The 20,523-nt window shown below is 43.3% G+C and overlaps 1 protein-coding gene across 1 annotated transcript; it reads right to left on the bottom strand.

The window, feature by feature from the left end:
- Positions 1–2,280: 2,280 nt before the first annotated feature.
- LOC109417342 (ionotropic receptor 75a-like) lies at positions 2,281–7,755 on the bottom strand. The gene is made up of 13 exons (XM_062847724.1): positions 7,626–7,755; positions 7,389–7,555; positions 6,877–7,206; positions 6,540–6,673; positions 6,217–6,387; positions 5,709–6,153; positions 5,575–5,616; positions 5,330–5,497; positions 5,179–5,261; positions 4,974–5,113; positions 4,761–4,908; positions 4,165–4,546; positions 2,281–2,621 (listed from the first exon to the last, which is right to left on the bottom strand). The coding sequence occupies exons 1-11, from the start codon at positions 7,753–7,755 to the stop codon at positions 4,817–4,819; spliced, it is 1,902 nt and encodes a 633-aa protein (XP_062703708.1). The 3' UTR covers positions 2,281–2,621; positions 4,165–4,546; positions 4,761–4,816.
- Positions 7,756–20,523: the final 12,768 nt, after the last annotated feature.

Here is a 20,523-nt window from a genome sequence, read left to right as displayed (position 1 = left end):
AGGTTGCATATTTCGTCTGGATTGTTGCCTACGTGTTCATCAAGATTCATAGAAGATGGAAAATTGTCAGATTTAAGATTAGTTTTTACGTAATTGAAGAAATTCTTAGGGCAAGACTTTATTACATTTTCAGTTTTGGCATTGTACTCTTCAAATGCGGTGTCAATGGCAAAATTTAGTTGATTAGCAATGTCTAAATATTTTTCCAAATTTTCATCGCAATTATTTTTTTTGTAAATTTTATGCGCTTTCTGTTTGCGATTTTTCAAATTTTTTATTTGTTTATTATACCAGACGGGATATTTAAAATTGACATTACGTCTTTTTTTCTTTTTAGGGACTTCGTCATGAATAATTTTGAAAATAATGTTGTAAAAAAGATTTACAGCATTTTCGACATTTCCTTCATTCCGTAGTGTTGATTGCCAGTTTATATTGTCTAGTCTACGGTTTATATTGACATAGTTAGCTTTTTGATATTCAAAGACTTCTTCGTACTCATAGTCGTTGGGATTTTGGTGTCCATGAATAAATATTGATAATTCGATTGCTGTGTGAAAAGCTTCATTTTTCCACAAGGTATTCAATGATTCGCTCACGCAAAAATCGTCGTAAATATTAGTGAACAAGAAATCCAAATAACAATTTTGTTGGTTTTTGACATGATTTATTTGATTGAGGCCTAAATTAGCAGTTTTGTCAAAAATAAACTGCAGTGTTTCATTGTCTCCAACGACTGGGAGTAAGATACATTCATTTTCAGAGTCCTGAATGAAGTCTGCTTGGCGTTGGTTAAAGTCACCATAGATGTGAACTTTAACCTCGGGAGAAAATTGCGATAAAATTTGTTCAGCTGATTGAAAAAAAGTATCGTAAGTAGTTTTATGAGCGTGATCTGGGGGAAAGTATACGGAGGCAAACACGTGAGTTTCGCCAGAAATGCAAGATTTCACCCAAACATGCTCATAGTCTTTGCATTTAGGTGCTGAAATAATTTCTGAATTGAAATTATTCGAAATTGCTATTAATACTCCTCCACCAGACTTCTTTTGGGACTCCTGAAAATTTCTGTCTTCTCTGAAAACGTTAAAAGCACTTCCAAAAACTTCTTCACTTCGTACGCTTTCATCCCAGCTAGTTTCAGTTGCCGAAAAGGAAGAGCTTAAAATGTTTTTATAAATTTCCTTCATTTTGGCTGGGCTTTTCATACGATTGAAATTTTGACAATAGATCGGAATTTCAGTCGCATTCTGTTGTGAAGACGGAGAAGTATTTGGAAGATTAGTCATAGGGTAAACAGGTATAATATGCCCCCCCTAAGCAGAAATGGCAATATATCTGAAACTGGCGCCTTATTCCATCTATTGTTCACTGCAAATCGTTGTTACTAAAGTTAGTGAAGTGTTGCATGTGAACTTTGCCTTTGGAAAGGTGGCTACGGAAGCTTTGAGAAGTTTTTCGAAAACGTTCCAAAATTTGCCTTTTCAAAACAAACGGGGCAATACGCCCCATCAAAAGAAAAACGTCCAGCCCCGTGATAAAACTGTCCCAGGGGATAATTCCACCACATGCTTATCCTAGGAGGGTCTTTCAACAAGTGTTTAACTGCATAAAAGTTGCAAAGTAACACAAGCGAACAGAACTAGCTTCGTTTACAAAGAACTTACCTACTTACAATGCTATTCTGCTTAGAAATATTTTCGTCGTCAATTGCAGCTACTTCATCGAAGTCTGTCAGCGGCGTTGAAAATTTGTTGGTTGAGAAAATTTATGAGCCGCGTCCCTTACGTTTTGAAGACGTTGAATGCGTTCACTAGAAAGGAACGCTCGATGAGACTGCAGGTCTGCCATGGCGTCGTCCCGTGGGATGCCGAGCTCTTCGTGAACGCTCAGGAAAACCTCGCGCAGGTGAAAAATGTCCGCTGGTAAGCCTTCGGCCGCTAGCATTACAGCTGCACTGGTTTTGGTGATTCCGCGAATACATACTGAAGGTGGTTGGTCGTGTAAATATGATAGATATGTGCGCACAAGATCCATAATTTTTGGATCCCGGAGTCGTGCTTTCAAGAAGCGCTGGTCACCGGCTGCAGATTGTTCAGTAAGTCGAACTATTGGCGGACGCATTGGGTCCAATGGGCCTTTTCATTTGACGTCTTAAATCAGCTGATTGTTCGGGCGTTTGACAGTTCTTCTATGAAGATGACACGTTCTTGTTAGCAGCTGTTGTTCAAGCTTTGTAAACAAATGCATGCACGGATCTGTCACATGAAAAGGCCTATTGTTGCTGTTGTTGTTGTTGTTGTTGTTGTTGTTGTGGTGGTGGCGTCGCAGCTCGAGCTTGTTGCCATTGCTGTTGCTGTTCGTGCAGTGATGATGATGCACTTTGGTGTATTTCTGTTGGCGCGGTGTCGGTAGGCTGCCTAAGCGTTTCGGCTCGGTATGGATTAATGGTTTCTCCCTTCTTGAAATCGATGAATTTGGGAACGGAGAGGGCTGCGATGGGGTGGTCTGTGTTGGAGGGTGGCTTAGAAAATTGAACCTTGGCATTGGCTAGAAGCTGTTTGTCAGATCCAATACGTTTGCTGTTGCATTCATTGTGAAGTGTTCTGCGTCGCTTACGCCTTCGTCTTGCCTTTTCTTCATTTTTTTCCTGGTGGCGGCGAGAGCGCATTTTTGCGTCGTACTCTGACCAATCGCGTTTCCATATTCGTTTGCTGTCAAGCATACGCCAGCTGGGAAAAGGTTCGCAGTTAAGCAGCTCAGTTTCTAAGTTGTTCATAGCAATCGGATCTGAGCTGCATGGATTTGGCGCAGACAGTGCCTTCGCCATTTCTTCCATTTGCGCCTTTACGGTGAATGCTAGAGTAGAATTCGCATCCACTAGTTCGTCCCTTAACTCATTAATTAGTTTAGGCAGCGGCGAACAGTCAATTGATTCTGCTATTGATGCTGCTGCTGTTGTTGCGGTTGTTGTTGTTGTTGTTATTATTGTTTCTACTGCTGCTGTTGCTGCCAGTTTAGCGGCCTTTTCTATCGCCATACTGCTGTCTGCGGATGATGTGTCGAAGAGCGCACCCATTGTAGTTTTTAAGTCGGTGGCACACTTTTTGTTGCTGCTGCTGACGCTGGAAATATTTTGTTTTATTTCCTTGAACATAGTTTCAATTTGCTCGAGTATATTGTCATGCGTGGAGCTGAGACTTTTGAAATTGGCCTGCAGTTGATGATTAGCAGCCAACGTGTGTCCTATATTTTCTGTCATGCCCCGGAGGGAGACAGAAAGATGTTTTAAGTCAAGTTCCGTGAGGAACTGCTCCTGGCAGTCATGACATAGAGGCAGCATAAATGTGCTAAGTACCTCTTCATGGTTCCGTTGGACACCAATGCAAGCAGCATGATATGCCCGCTTGCAGGTACCGTGGCAACGCCACAGAAAGCGATTGTCATTTTGCGTACAATTCACAATTCCACACTTCATGGCACACGCGGTGGGTTAAATAAAAAAAGTCACACACGGCGGCGACGTCGATGGGTAAGACAATTCGCGTGAGGCGAAAAGTAGAGGAAAAAAAACGCAAACACAGGTTCGCGCGCGAACGGACCCGGGGTCAAAAAATTAAATAATAAGTTGTTTTAAAAATATTTACAAGCGCGCTGTTACGCACGTCCGAACTCAAAGGTGGTTCGACTAAGAATCGATTGAAATTGATTTTTAAATAGGTTCCCGGGCACCAAAATCGATGAAAATTTGGATCTCGGCTCGGTTTGGCATGCAGATTCAGAATATGGAATTATCTCAACACCACTTAAGAAGCCATTGGCTTCTTCAATGGTGTAGAGATAATTCGATATTCTGAATCTGCATGTCAAACTGAGCCGAAATCCAAATTTTCATGAATTTCGGAGCCCGGGAACCTATTTAAAAATCAATTTGAAGTTTGTATGGGAACGATTTGTCGAATCAACCCTTGTCACAGTTTGTACTGGGCGGAGCTGTCAAACAGTTGCCCAGCTGTCAAAAGGTGATTTCAGAAAATTTCTTTGAAATTGATTTTAGGTACCAAAATAAGGTTCTAAAAATCTGAAAAAAATCATAGTGGCTCAGAAAAAGGTGTTCTTTCGTATAAAATCGAAAAATCAAGATATTTTTCTTAATTTAAAAACCCAAATTGGGTTTTTAAATTAAGAAAAATATCTTGATTTTTCGATTTTATACGAAAGAGCAAAAGGCTGTTTTATCATATCATATTATGACGGGTTAAGAGCCGATGCACACGGGCGGCGCGTCCACGCAGCGTGCACGCAAGTGCGTCCTGAGTTACACACAATCAAATGGGAGGATGCACACGAGAACGCAACGCTACCGCACCGCAACCGCGCCGCACCGTGTGCACTGGTGATGCCTCCCGCCACTCCTCATGCAACAACGGCAGCAGCAGTGCTGCTGATAAAACAAAACAATAAACCATTCGTTGGATCACTAATCGGAATGTTACATTTACATCTCCATTTAAAACGTTTCCGAAATGGTCATATTATAGGCATTCTTATTGTCTATCCGGTTGGAATCAAGACCGACATTCAATCAAAAATTGCAATTTTCTTGGTCCACAAGTGTCGCAACTGTTTCGCATCTAGTGCGCTGTGTTGATGACAACACCGGGAAGGATGCGCACTACTTTTGGCATGATTAAAAAACGTCGCGAGTTAGGTCGCGTCGCGACTTGATTGTGCGAAGTCCGGTTTGGTGGCGGCCCGACAATATTGTTATATAAATTATCTGTCCCTCTTGTACTGTGAAGTGTTATCCTCGTGTTTATTCGATAAAGTTCATTGATTCCCGCTTGATGACCGAATTGAACCATAATCGTTCGATGCCAAGTAGTACCAGTGAAACTACAAAACCAACTGAAAGAAAAAATGAAAAAAGTTAATTCTATTGCTTATGTTCTGAATATTCACGATATTCTCACCACCCAAAACGGTAAAGGCCGTTTGAACACTGTGCAGTTCAACTGGATGTATTCGACTTCCAGCCTGACATGCTGGTTTCCCAGTTCTATATATTAAAAGGTGTCTCTTGACCAAACCAATCTCTTGAGCTCGCATTAGTCTAAAAAAAAGTAAGTATGAATAATCATAGCAAAAGTATGTTTAGCAGAATAGAAAAACTCTCACGTAGTTTTGAAAATTTCCGAGTACATGCTTCTTTTGGGTAGTATCAAACCAAGTAGTTTGAAATCCGAAAACAGACTGGCGCCCTGTGGATAGATAATTTTATTGATTCACCTAGACTCAACCACCAATTGTTTTCGTCTGGCTTACTTACCGTGCGTAACTCGCAGATTTCGTACGCATCAAACTGATTGGCTATTTCTTGGAATGCCTCGGTCAATTCGCAATGGAAAGCATACCCACCCCGTTGCAGATAGGGAACGGCCGCTGACACATCCGTATATACCGGAATGGTATTTTTGCCTTCACGGGACGGTTGCACCTGAGGATGTAAGTTATTTAGGCAATCAAATGTTTTAGGGAATCTAGTTCATATCAGAAAGTGAAGCTGAAGAGTACCTTTTTGCTGTACATCTCACGAATTTCAGGTGTCCTAGCTTCCTACAAGAGAGCACCATTGGGTTATAATTAGTTTACAGCGAACCATGAAAATCCTAAACAAGCGGACGATTACGATGGAACTTGTAACTCACCGCAAACAGCACTTTGTGATAGCCAATATCAGCGAATGAGAGCGTAAGAGGACTATTTGTTATCTCTTGAAGCGTCTGCGGTCCCTTGCCAGGGGAGCTGAGCAAACCTCCCACCACCGATGACGTGTAGTAGTTGTACAGAAGAAGCGTTAAAAACAGCAATGAAAATATTATGATTCTTATGGAGACTAGACCCGACACCTGGTTTGAGACACCCTGCTGGGCAATGGTCGCAATAACATCCACAATGTAAGAAACGAACGGATTACTTGGCTCATAACGCTTGATTTTAGATATGATTGTTGAAACTAGTTTAAGAACTACGAGCACCGCGACCACCGTAATGGCCGATGAAAGCCAAACCAGGCCATCGAAGGGGGACCAAAAGCTTCCGGTTCCGGAAGAATCTCGCAGTTGTGGTGTGATGCGGTAGAGAAAGCCAGTGCTGGAAAAAACAATTTATATCATATGTATGTCTATACCGATTTGCATTGCGACGACCACTTACGTAAACTCCCAGCTGAAATGAATGAAATCAAACTCGTCATGTCTATTCCTTCGATGCAATATGCCAGTGCTGGCAATATCAGCTTCGTTTCGTTGTAAAACTCCAAGTAAGCCTAGTCGATAGCCAGACTTTAACCGTCCCGCCCAACCTCTTGTGATACGGTAATGAAATCTGCAAAATGATTTAGAAAGACTTTCATTGAGAATCTGGTTTGATTTTTAAAAACATACCACAGTTTTTTTTATCGTGTATAAGATAAGAAAATAAGATGCTAAACTATATCACAATCCAAAATAAATTCCTTGGCAGCTAAGCTAACTCACGTGAAGTTATGGTAGTCTCGTAAAATGGTCAACAGTGAATAATGGTACTTGATAAACAGTGCCACACCAGGTTCTCGACCAGGAGTTGATAATATTCTCTCTACATCATCTGATGTAACATTATCACAATCAATCTGAAATAAGTCCAAATACTTAGATACAACAATACCTTACAGAATATTACCCAAGTAACATTTTGATGACAAATTAGTCTTGTAGAAGCTTTCAAAACTGTAATAAAACCTAATATATTTTATTTTGGTTTAACGATGGTTCTTAAAATCTCTTCTAGTCTATTTGACTGAAAATATTACATGGGCATCCACCTTAGACGAACCACTGCGACGCCCCGCATACGAAGCCCTTTGAAGTTGGTCCTCGATTTGTAGAAACTGAATCCCGGGGCAATATCCATTCCGTTCATTTCATTCCATTCGCCATACTTAAACTGATAGATGTCCCTGCACAAATGTTTTCCCGGTGAGTACACACCATAAAGTTCGAATACTCCTGCGGAACCCCGTTTTTGCAAGGCCATGGTGATATCAGAGTTCATCTGGATACCTTTCGAATGCGAGAAAAAGTTTTCCAACTGCATCGGTGAATCTTTGTCCGAGGTGGTAAATAGCCAACTGAATGTCAAATTGAAGTACCGGTGATCTGAGAACTGTAATTAGATAGACTGTGAATATCATTCAGGAATCAGGATGAACCACTACGAGTGTTTATGTGTAGAATTAAAACTATTTCGGGCTAAATTATGAAATAACAATTTTCAAATTGAAAATTTTGATATCAAACAATTGAATTTACGACGGTTCTGAAACCTGTCTGAGTCGTTATACTAACCTTATCCAATATCTCAAGGTACGAGTCACATCCATAATCAAACACAAATGATGTTCTAGCGTAGACTTGCAGTGGCAAAATAGCATAAGAATCAAATAATTGACTGTTCAGATCTACGATTTTCACAAACATATTATCATCGTTTAGAGAAGTGAAGATGGTGCGAGCTGAAAAGTGTAGACATATTTAGATTAGTATAGCTTGCTGACCAACGGTATCGCAGCACTTAATCCTCACACTCAGGTGGGTTACACAGGAACAGAACAGCACTTTTGGACTGTTTCAGTTTGAGAAAATCTTTCACCAAAAGCACATTGATGCCACAAACTGCCGAAGCGATTGCCAACACGAGTACCAGAGGATTCATTGTGCATTTGTGACGACGGTTGAGTTTGTTCTTTTTATTGAAGTTTTCGAGAAGGATTGGCCTACCCAAAGTAAGATGAATAAGTAAAACGTTTGTGTGATTGTAAAAATCAAATTAGTTTCCAAACTAGCACGCGCAATCAATCAAATGTTATATCAAAACTGGATAAACACTATTTAATGTTTAACCGCTGTTGTCATTGCAAGGTCGTTCTGTGTAACAAAAATCCAAACAATTCACGTATCAGGTTTAACGGATATTCTACTTTACATCTTTTCGCAATTTTCTCTAGTGGTCTTGGAACTCGACAATAGCCACATGGATGATAGATGTGCGTACAGTGAAGGACGATGCCATAAATTTTCAAAGTTCGAGTTGTGAGAGCAACTCAAACCCCTACCTTGGATTGCCCTACCCGTAAAAAGTTGTTGAAACAAGTGCTTGACAGATGAATGGGAACGTTAATCGTTCCAGATACTCTGTAGAATTTTTTTTAACAACTTAAACTATTATGATAATTTTAAGTGCTTATTAGAACAATTGCAACAAAAAATAGAAACGAAACTGTTAGTATAGCTGTCCCCGTTTCTACTTACATCAAATTCAATATTTACGTCAATACAATTTGAATAGAATAGAACGGAATAGAACAAAATACAATAGACTAGAATAGACTAGAATAGACTAGAATAGACTAGAATAGACTGGAATAGACTAGAATAGACTAGAATAGACTAGAATAGACTAGAATAGACTGGAATAGACTGGAATAGACTAGAATAGACTAGAATAGACTAGAATAGACTAGAATAGACTAGAATAGACTAGAATAGACTAGAATAGACTAGAATAGACTAGAATAGACTAGAATAGACTAGAATAGACTAGAATAGACTAGAATATACTAGAATATACTAGAATATACTAGAATAGACTAGAATAGACTAGAATAGACTAGAATAGACTAGAATAGACTAGAATAGACTAGAATAGACTGGAATAGACTAGAATAGACTGGAATAGACTAGAATAGACTAGAATAGACTAGAATAGACTAGAATAGACTAGAATAGACTAGAATAGACTAGAATAGACTAGAATAGACTAGAATAGACTAGAATAGACTAGAATAGACTAGAATAGACTAGAATAGACTAGAATAGACTAGAATAGACTAGAATAGACTAGAATAGACTAGAATAGACTAGAATAGACTAGAATAGACTAGAATAGACTAGAATAGACTAGAATAGACTAGAATAGACTAGAATAGACTAGAATAGACTAGAATAGACTAGAATAGACTTGAATAGACTTGAATAGACTAGAATAGACTAGAATAGACTAGAATAGACTAGAATAGACTAGAATAGACTAGAATAGACTAGAATAGACTAGAATAGACTAGAATAGACTAGAATAGACTAGAATAGACTAGAATAGACTAGAATAGACTAGAATAGACTAGAATAGACTAGAATAGACTAGAATAGACTAGAATAGACTAGAATAGACTAGAATAGACTAGAATAGACTAGAATAGACTAGAATAGACTAGAATAGACTAGAATAGACTAGAATAGACTAGAATAGACTAGAATAGACTTGAATAGACTAGAATAGACTAGAATAGACTAGAATAGACTAGAATAGACTAGAATAGACTAGAATAGACTAGAATAGACTAGAATAGACTAGAATAGACTAGAATAGACTAGAATAGACTAGAATAGACTAGAATAGACTAGAATAGACTAGAATAGACTAGAATAGACTAGAATAGACTAGAATAGACTAGAATAGACTAGAATAGACTAGAATAGACTAGAATAGACTAGAATAGACTAGAATAGACTAGAATAGACTAGAATAGACTAGAATAGACTAGAATAGACTAGAATAGACTAGAATAGACTAGAATAGACTAGAATAGACTAGAATAGACTAGAATAGACTAGAATAGACTAGAATAGACTAGAATAGACTAGAATAGACTAGAATAGACTAGAATAGACTAGAATAGACTAGAATAGACTAGAATAGACTAGAATAGACTAGAATAGACTAGAATAGACTAGAATAGACTAGAATAGACTAGAATAGACTAGAATAGACTAGAATAGAATAGAATAGACTAGAATATACTAGAATAGACTAGAATAGACTAGAATAGACTAGAATAGACTAGAATGGACTAGAATAGACGAGAATATACTAGAATAGACTAGAATAGACTAGAATAGAATAAAATAAAATAGAATAGCATTAAAAAAAGATGGCATAGAAAAGAATAATAGAAAAAAAAAAATGAAAATGAATGGAATATAATAGACCTTGTAACAAATGAGCAGTTCAAGTTGTAATGAAATTTACAATTATAGGGTAAAAGCCCCCTTCTTCGGCCTAGTACCTATATTCATCTCATTTTGTCTCAAGGACTAGAGATGTGCGCCGTCGAGATTTATTACTTCACGCCGCCGGATGTTTTGATTTTCTAGCACGCCGCCAGCTTAAAACTCATCACGCCGCCGAACTTAGAATTTCCCCAATAATCTTCAGAAAATAATCGATTTAAGTTTAAACGCTCCCAAAATGAATGCATGTCATTCATTGCCGAATAAACAAAATATTTCGTTCAATGATCCTGTTGAGATTTTAGTTACTTTTTAGTCACTTATATATCATCATATAAAAATCCTAGCAAATATCATATTCTTCACACAAGGTGTATAAAGCATGCAATGACAGCATGCATGCTTTTCCCCGCGTGACGTCATAACGACGTTCGTTTATAATTGAGGGGGTTAGAAGCAAAGGGGTGTAAGTGACAAAAACCCACTTTCGAGTAAATGAGGTTTAAAATTTTTCGTCAATTTTTCGTTACATACATACAAAATGGGAGGAATTTCAAAATCAACCCAATTTTCTCCGATGTAATGAAATCTGAAGAATTCAGGTTCTAATAATTCAATTCATGCCATAACTTAAGAATTATTTAGGCAGCATCCATTTATTACGTAACGCTAAAATTTATATTTTTGCGACCCCCCTACCCTTCGTTACGCTTTTCTGTATGGAAATCCAATTTTTTTTTATGGGCCGTAACGCTTGGCCATACTACCCCCCTCCCCCAAGAGCGTTACGTAATTTGTGGACTGCGCCTTATGGATTTTTTTAATTTATTATGGAACGTTTAATTGTCTGCCGCACTATATACGAGTGCGCAATTACAAGTTACTACATTAAAACCTCAATTTATGCACATGGCTGGGGGTGCATAAATTAAAAAAGGCATAAAATGAGGGAAATTTGTGCATAAAAAAAACGCTTCCGTAACGCCTCTGAATCCCGCCGAAAATGCTCTGAAACTTCCTGAAATGGCTCCAAAATTCCCCTTAAACCGCCTCGTACCCATAAGCGTAACTAGGTCATAGCTCTAGGGGGCGCAAGGCCATGTCGATATAGATTTTTTTATACTAAAACGATACTTTTCGCCTGAATTGCATGATTTTTTTTCGAAATGAATTATTCTGGAGGGGGCCAGGCCCCCCCTGGCCACCCCTATTTACGCCAATGCTCGTACCCCATGTAACGCACCTGCGACGCTCCGAAACCCCCGAAAACGCCTCCATAAGGCCTCTGAATCCCGCCAAAAATGCTCTGAAACTTCCTGAAATGCCTCCAAAATCCCTCTAAAATCCCCTCGGACCCAATGTAACGCATCTGAACCCCCACTTGCACCCGTTTAACGCACGTGAGATCCTCGGAAACCCCCGAAAACGTACCAGTAACGCCTCCAAACCCCGTCGAAAATCCTCTGAAACTCTCTGCAATGCTTTCGAAAACCCCCTCAGACCCCCGAAAACCCCCCGGAGATCTCCTGGTACCTCGCGGGAACCCCCTGAAACTCCAATGTGACTTCCATTTGCTCACCCTTATAAACACCCTTTAGCCGCCGTTGCAATAGTTACCGTCATTATTAAATATTCTTATGCACAATATTGGTTCTGAGTAGCTTTCCCTTAATTTATGCAGGTCATAAAAAAGGTGCATAAATTAAAAAGTGCATTAAAATAACATGCATAAATTGAGGTTTTAGTGTATTTACATTCTCATATGCAAAGTATAGTTTGTTAAAATGTTTCGCTATATGAGATGTAAAAGAGCGAAATATTGAATTCTCATTTTTAACGCCGCCGCCGCCGACGACCAAAAATGATGTTTTAACCGCGGCGCACATCTCTGCCGAAGCACCAAAGCAAGCATCACAGCGGTGCCAGACATCAAGAAACAAGTAGTTAATTGAATGAGATTTGGTCACTACAAATACGATGTTTTTTCAATCAGAATATGGTCGTTTCTTGGTTTAACATCTTGGTAATCGAACTTCTACGCAAATCGATCAATAATTTCATTTTCCAACGCCATTTCTTTCAAAATATTTGGTTTGGTTTTCATCTAAATATGCTGCTACCGCTCAAGCTTTACGAACTATCATCCAGTTCGGCAGCACTGATTTGTCAATCAGCTGTGAATGTATGCGAGTGCAAAACGTGGGGGGCGAGCATAGACGATTCGTCGCGCCGCACATTGTTGTGACTTCTCCTTTGCGAGAGAGGAAAACAATCACAATGAAACTGTCACCTGCTAGGGAAAGGGAGTGCGTTAGTGGGTGAGTGCAGAATGCTCTACGATGAGAAAATGTGAGAGTGGTTGTGGATTTGCTGTAAATACTGTTGAGATGAATAAGGGGCCACCCAGTGGACCGCGATGAGATGAAAATTTTACGGTGTGCTGAAGATAGGTGCGAGTGGCTCGCGATTTGTGATCGCAATTAAATCAAATATTGAAGGTAAATCCCACTCTAGTGCATCGTAAGATCAACAGTGGAAGTGAGCACGTATGTTAAAGGTTTGTATCATTAAGTTTGAAGCGTATACATTGCGCTGTGAGTGATTTTTCATGTTGCACATCCTTAATGAGACTAAGATAGGCACAAATACCCTAGTTGTTATTAGATTTCACTTTGGTAACGGATCCATGCATGCATATTTGTTTACAATTCAATTGGTATAAACAAAACTAAATGAGGGGGTGGCCAAAATTTTGGGAGAGGCAATTTTTTTTCTCACAAAAAAAAATTCAACCTGCTGTAACTTCTCATAGAGTCCATCAAAAATTCTCAAATTTTGACTGTTTGTCAACCTATTAGGGGTGATACACAAATTATGTCACGCAAAAATCGACCTTTTTCAACCCCCCTGCCCGTGTAGCTGCCGGCTTAGAATAGCTCTACGGATCACCTGTTCCGGTGGTAAAAGTCCACCAAACAGGTAACCCCAATCCAAGGTGTCAGGCGACCCGTGCTGAGGGATGAATGGTTGAGGGGGTTTAAAATATGCTCGATCTTTAACGGAGCCCGTAGCGTGGGTAGATCGCCTTTTTGGGTTGCGTTGCGGTGAAAGATCTACCAAACCGAACCCTAGTCCTAACTGCTTCCAACTAGTGGAACAGCATAACTTAGTAATTAAAGGAAAACACTTTGGTCCTTCCTTATTACATTTCACACCTTGTTGAAAGTGATAGGTCTCGGTTTTAGGTGTGGCTGAGATAGATCTTGAAACAAGGACAAATGGATTAGTATTCCTAATACTTTATTCGGTGTTCACTAGTTTGAAACAGTAAGGACTAGGGTTCCGATGCATGGTCAATATCGGTATAATTTCTTGATTTTTTCGTTAGGGGATCCGATTTTGACTGAAAAAGGAGCGTGTTCAAAGCGGAACCTATCAATCAGAATCCTCCCTTGCGATCAAGTTGAAAATGACTACTGTAACAAAACCGAATACTTTATAACTTCTCAATGGTGATAAAGTAATACGACATGCACTATACAAATGACACGGGATCTAGGTGACGCCGGGAAGTCAGACCCCAGCCAGGGTTCCCGGAAAGCTGGGAAGGGTGGGCCTGAAAAGGCTGGCCCGTCCCGGAACGATGGGAACAAGGGGTTGCGACCAATGGTGGGCCCTCAGCAGCCACAGAGCAGGGCGATCCAAGGAGAGGACCCTCCTTGGACAAAGGTAGAGCGGAAGAGGAAGAAGAAGGTGAATCCGCAGGCAGAAGTGCAGGTCGCCAAGCCAAGGCGTACGAAGGCAGGTGCCAGGCGCGAAAAAGGCGACGCTATCGTCATCAAGACCGAACAGTCGAAATACTCGGACGTCTTGAAGGCGATGAGGTGCGACGCCAAGCTTGAGGGTCTTGGAGCCGACGTACGCAGTATCAGACGTACTCGTACGGGCGAAATGATCCTGGAGCTTAAGCGCGAGAAGGATCACAAGGGCGCCGCCTACAAGAGGCTGGTAGAAGAGGTCCTTGGTGATGGAGTGGAGGTGAGGGCTCTTACGCATGAGGCGACTCTGAAGGTCAAAGACCTAGACGAGATCACCGAAGCGGAAGAGCTCGTCACGGCACTGCGGCAACAGTGCGATGTTCAGGTGGCCGCCACAGCCGTCAGGCTGCGGAAGAGGCCAGCAGGGACACAGATAGCTCTGGTTCAGCTACCTGTGGCGGACGTTAAAAAGTCCGTTAAAGTAGGGCGGATAAAGGTGGGCTGGTGCGTATGTCCTTTGACATTCCACGAGCCACCAGAGGTTTGCTTTAGGTGTCTGGAACCAGGACACAAGTCGTGAGACTGTAAAGGCCCTGACAGGCGCAAACTGTGTCGGCGATGCGGCGCTGAAGGTCATAAGGCCCAAAGCTGCACGAGTCCACCCATCTGTATGATCTGTACCGGGAAATCCTCGAACAACAGACATCCAACGGGTGGTCCAAGGTGCCCGGCCTTCAAAAAAGCCGCAGTGAACAACAAATCACAGTGCAGGTAACGCAGCTGAACCTGAACCACTGTGATGCGGCTCAGCAACTGCTTTGTCAGGCGGTTTCTGAGTGGGAGACGGATATCGCCATCATTTCGGACCCATACCGAGTACCCGCCGGCAACGGCAACTGGGTCTCGGATGGGACCAGGAAAATGGCGGCGATATGGACGACGGGTAAATACCCCGTGCAGGAGTTGGTGTCTACTACCTATGAGGGCTTCGTGGTCGCCAAAGTAAACGGGGTCTTCTTCTGTAGCTGTTATGCGCCTCTGCGGTGGCCGATCGAGCGGTTCACGCAAATGCTGGACCGCCTAACGACCGTGCTAACAGGGCGAAGGCCGGTGGTAATAGCGGGTGACTTCAATGCCTGGGCTGTGGAATGGGGAAGCCGTTTCACGAACCAGCGGGGTCAGATCCTGCTAGAAACACTGGCCATCTTAGATGTCGACTTGGCTAACGTCGGTATCAAGAGTACCTATAGTCGAAACGGAGCGGAGTCAATTATTGACGTGACCTTTTGTAGTCCTAGCCTAACAAGTAGTTCGAACTGGAGAGAAGATGATGGCTACACTCACAGCGACCACCTGGTGGTTCGCTACAGTATCGACTACAACAACAGCAGACAGCGGATAGAAGAAGAGGCGACTAGGCCAAGGTCAAGCCCTCGTAGGTGGAAGACATCATACTTCGACGAAGAGGTATTTAGGGAAGCGCTCCGCCGTGAGCGAAACTTACTCGGTTTAGACGGCGACGAGCTGGTAGCGGTGCTCTCACGTGCGTGTGATGCGACCATGCCATGCGAGTCCACCCTAGAAATGGGAGGCCACCGGCTTACTGGTGGACCGACGCGATTGCGGACCTGCGCCGCGCCTGCCTAAGGGCTAGGCGGCGGATGCAGCGAGCACGATCAGAGGAAGAGCGAAACGAACGGCGGGTGGTGTTCGCCGCTGCAAAAGCCGCGCTCAAGACCGAGATAAGAGCAAGCAAAAAGGCCTGCTTTGAGGGTCTCTGTCAGAGTGCCAATACGAACCCGTGGGGTGACGCCTACAGGATCGTTATGGCCAAGACGAGAGGTGTGATGGCTCCTACAGAGCAATCTCCAGAGATGTTGGAGGGGATCATTGGAGGACTTTTTCCGCGTCATGATCCTAGTCCTTGGCCTCCTTTCGTAGGACAGCCGGGGACTGGGGCTGGCGATGAGGAAAGGGTCACCGATGTGGAACTTGCGGGGATAGCTAAGTCCCTTAGCGTAGGTAAGGCCCCAGGTCCAGACGGAGTTCCGAACCTGGCCTTAAAAGTAGCTATTGCAGAGGCTCTCGAGATGTTCAGGCCTGCTATGCAGAAATGCCTGGACGAGGGAGTTTTCCCAGAAGCTTGGAAGAGGTAGAGCCTGGTACTATTGCCAAAGGCGGGGAAACCACCCGGAGACCCGTCGGCATATAGACCAATATGCTTGATTGACACGGCGGGGAAGGTGCTCGAAAAGATCATCCTCAATAGAATGTTGAGGCTCACTGAGGGCGCAAATGGTCTTTCGAGCAACCAGTATGGCTTCCGGAAGGGGAGGTCCACCGTAGACGCTATCTTGTCGGTTACAAAAACCGCCGAGAAAGCACTCGAGCCTAAGAGGAGGGGAATTCGCTTCTGCGGGGTAGTGACTCCAGATGTAAGGAATGCATTTAATAGCGCCAGTTGGGCTGCTATTGCCGATGCGCTCTTGCGTCTGGGGATACCGGAGTACTTGTACAAGATTCTCGGAAGCTACTTCCAGAATCGCGTACTAGTTTACGACACGGAGGTGGGTCGGAAGTGCTTTCACATAACCTCAGGAGTCCCGCAAGGTTCCATCCTGGGTCCGGTGTTATGGAATGTCATGTACGACGAGGTGTTGAGGTTAGAGTACCCAGTGGGAGTGGTGATTGTCGGATTTGCCGACGATATTACGCTCGAAGTCTACGGTGAAACGATCGAGGAGGTGAAGTTGACTACCGACCACTCGATCAAGGTTGTGGAGGCGTGGATGCGGTCCAGAAAACTGGAGCTGGCTCACCACAAGACAGAGGTGACGGTTGTTAACAACATGCAGTCGGCGCAGCAGACGGAGATCAGTGTAGGAGAGTGCACTATCCTGTCGAAGCGCTCTGTCAAGCACTTGGGCGTGATGATCGACGATAAGCTTACCTTCGGTAGCCACGTCGATTATGCCTGTAAAAGAGCCTCCACAGCTATTGCGACACTGTCCCGGATGATGTCCAATAGCTCAGCGGTGTACGCCAGTAAGCGCAAGCTTCTGGCTAGTGTTGCTACGTCCATACTTAGGTATGGCGGCCCGGCGTGGGGTACCGCGCTAAGTACTGAATGCTACCGACGGAAGCTGGAAAGTACTTACAGGCTTATGTGTCTGAGGGTTGCAAGCGCGTACCGTACCGTGTCACACGACGCTCTCTGTGCCATTACTGGTATGGTGCCTATCAGCATTCTTATCAGTGAGGACATGGAGTGCTTCGAAATGCGCGGCACAAGAGGCATACGCAAGACTGTCAGGATGGCCTCTATGGTCAAATGGCAGCGCGCGTGGGACAGTTCCACCAAAGGAAGGTGGACCCATAGGTTGATACCGAGGGTAGATAGTTGGATTAATAGGCGTCATGGGGAAGTTTCATTCCACCTGACACAGGTCCTTACAGGTCATGGTTGCTTCCGACAGTATCTACACCGTTTCGGGCATGCGGATTCTCCCGAATGCCCAGTGTGCAATGGTTTAGAGGAAACGGCGGAACACGTTTTGTTCGTGTGCCCGCGTTTTCGCACAATGCGTGACCGCATGCTTGCCACATGCGGGGAGGACACAACTCCGGACAACTTGGTTCAGAGAATGTGTAGGGATGAGATTAGCTGGAATGCCGTTTCAACGGCTATCACCCATATCGTCTGGGAGCTACAGAGGAGGTGGCGCGTGGACTCGGAGAATGGCTAGTCCAGATGCAGTACAAGAGGTGGTCCAGGGGTTCGAAGTCGGCTTCGTAGGTCATACCGGTGCCCTGCGGTCGAGATCGACCCTTACAGCGATTAAGTGGCCGCGGAGAGGAAGTCCCGGTAGCGGTGCTGTCGTGGCGTCGGTCTACTGGGTTGGATCTGAGCCCGCGGTTGGAAAGGGGTCCCCGGCAAGGGTCGGGGTAGGTGAGATCCTGCTGTCTGCAACCTACGGGTGCATCTGATAGGGCCTGAAGGGTAGTGATACCCTTCCTTACGGGAAGGTCAGATCGGGTTGCACGTGGGCATCAGTTCTTGATGTCCGCTCAGCAGTAGGGCGCGGGCGGGGTTGACCCTGCCCGCCTTTCGAGGACAAAGGGAGTGGCGAGGACCACTCGGGAAACTGGCTAAGCGCCAGCATGCTATCGTGATGGACTCTCCAGAGCGAGTCATCGATGTTCGTTGCTGCTAGGCTACGGCAGCTAACCTTGAGGGTGCGATATGCACTAGCCCCTCTCTGAAGCAATACCTTCTTGGTGGTTCCGGAGAGACGTAGGGTTTGGCGACCATAGGAATGTGTTTTAGTGGGTCGAGGAGAGAGTAGTCCTGGCTTCTACCGGCATTGTAGAAGACGGCCTTAACCCCACACTATCCTAACCTTCCTGTTAGGGTGTCTGATGAGCAGATTTATCCCCCTATGGTTTAGAAGGAAAAAAAAAAGACACGGGATATACCACAATAGATCAAATATTGGTCGCAGTGGTTTATGTTCCGAACAGGGGAAAAAAAAAACCCCTTCCCCTCTATGTCACACTTTTTGTATGGGACCTTATTATTTATTGTATGGGTCGTCACGTTCTATAAAACCCCCTCCCCCTAAAAGCGTGACGTAATTTGTGCATGACCCCTTATATGTGCATTCCCTGGCCACCCCCTGTACTTTTTAAAACGCATAGGGTTCGGGGCCATTTCGGTAGAAGGTCATAATTTAAGCATTTTCCGATCATGAGTTGTAGGCGTAACGGTTCCGCGCCATACTCGTTTTAAAGAAGGATGTACAGTATTAAAAATTAATTTTAAGAAATTGCTGTTACGAAATAAGCTTCGATGACAAACTGGCCACAAATTAAAAAATCACATTATAATTGCAAGAACTGGGAGGATGTCCTTTAAATTTTTGCATTGTTGAAAATTACTTTTTCATTGTTGTTTCATTAGAAAAAAATGTTTTAATTGTCACACTTTCATTATGCATCCTTGATCCAATTGTTGAACGTGGGCTTCGTGGCCGTGCGATTAGCGACGGCAGTCGTCTAAGTGTGGGTTCGATTCCCGCTCCAGTCGGTGGAAACTTTTCGTCAAACGAAAAATTCATCACTGGGGCACTGGGTATTCTGTGTTGTCCATTGTCTAGTGTAAGTAATGTGTTCAGTCTGTGCAGCCTCTGGCTGAAGACAGTGTGAATTGTCTTTAAAAAAAACACTGGCATAACCTAAACTATTAGCATACAGTAAGATTGGTTATAAATTTTATTCATGCAGGGGTGCACCACGGGTGTTTTAAGAGTTTCAGGGGAGTCCTTCTGGACATTCCAGGAGAATTTCAGGGGCATTCGAGAGGGATTTATGGGCCAGAGAGTTTAATGGGTGTTTCATTAGAACTTATGAGTATTCCATAGGGGTTCCGGGGGTTCAAAGAGGTATCTCAGGAGTGTTCCAGAAGGTTTCAATGGCATTCTAGGGTGTTCCAAGAAAATCCAGAGTGTTTCAGGGGCGTTTCATAAGTTTTCAAAGGGTTTCAGGTGCGTTGAAGGGCGTTAAAGGGGATTTCAGGGGCGCTCAATGGGGCTGCCCGAGGATTTAGAAGTGTTGCAGAGTTTTGCCATGGAGTGTCATGGGGGTTTTGGGGCGTTCCGGGGGATTCCTGAGAGTTTCAGCGAAGTTAGGTATCTTCAGGGGTTCTTTTTGGTTTAGGGAGCCTACCAGGGTGTTCCAGCGGATTTCAGAGGATTTCAGGAGCGTTCCTGAAGTTTTAATGTAATTTCAGGGACGCTCCAAACAGATTAATGGTAATTTAGAAGGTTTCAAGGAGGCGTCAGAGACGTTCTAGGGGTGTTTTGAAAAGATTCAGGGACGTTCAATGGGGTTTCAGAGACAGACGTTTCAGAGTGTTCCAGTGCGGTTTTCAGGGGGTTCAGAAGCATTTCAGGGGTTTCAGGTATGTTCCAAGGAATGTCAGGCTTTTCCATGGTTTCAGGGACGTTCCATGGTGTTTCAGTAGATTTCAGAGGGTTTCAGGAGTGTTTCAGAGGGTTTCAAAGTGCTTAAGGGGCGTTGCAAAGGATTGCAGGAAGTTTTTGGGGCGTTACAAGGAGGCTACTTGTACATTGGGGTCATTTCGGAAGGTCCTACAGGTGTTCCAGGGGGTTTAGAGGCGTTCTATAGGGTTTCAGGAGCGTTGTAGTGTGTTTCAGGTAGTTTCAAGAGAATTTCAGAGGTTTTCAGAGACTCTCAGCGTTCCATGGGAATTCAGAAATGGGTTTGGGAAATCCCCCATGTGGTTCACTTCTATCACCTCTCAGAAACTCAAACTTCCTTGAAAGTTCTCGAGATTTCCCCTGAATCCCCCGGAAACCCCTCCGGAATCTCCGGAATCTCCTGACAGTTCATGAAACTCTTTTGAAACATTCCTGAAATCTCTTAGGAAACCTTAAGGAACACTCGAGATCTCACAGAACTCCTCCACAATCTTTCTGAAACATCCATGAAACTCGAAGATCAAGATCTGAAAAAAAAAAAATGTAACTGATAAGTTAAAGTTTTGACTACTGGAGTGAACCGTTGGTGTGAAGGTATTAGAAGAGAATGGAATGGATTGAAATAGAACGAAATAGAACGGAATTGAATGGAACTGA

This window comes from Aedes albopictus, chromosome 2, assembly GCF_035046485.1.
Source record: "Aedes albopictus strain Foshan chromosome 2, AalbF5, whole genome shotgun sequence".
NCBI lineage: Eukaryota > Metazoa > Arthropoda > Insecta > Diptera > Culicidae > Aedes > Aedes albopictus.
Note: the sequence above shows the minus strand (reverse complement) of the source record. Positions and strands in the feature narration are given on the sequence as shown.

Bases quoted from the DNA above. Each gene is read 5' to 3' on its own strand.
- LOC109417342 (XM_062847724.1), bottom strand. From the start codon at position 7,755: ATGAATCCTCTGGTACTCGTGTTGGCAATCGCTTCGGCAGTTTGTGGC. The intron at 6,388-6,539 runs GTGAGTTAGCTT...ATCATTTTGCAG, and splicing joins CGAGACTACCATAACTTCAC to ATTTCATTACCGTATCACAA. The intron at 5,498-5,574 runs GTACTCTTCAGC...TTACATCCTCAG, and splicing joins GTGAGATGTACAGCAAAAAG to GTGCAACCGTCCCGTGAAGG.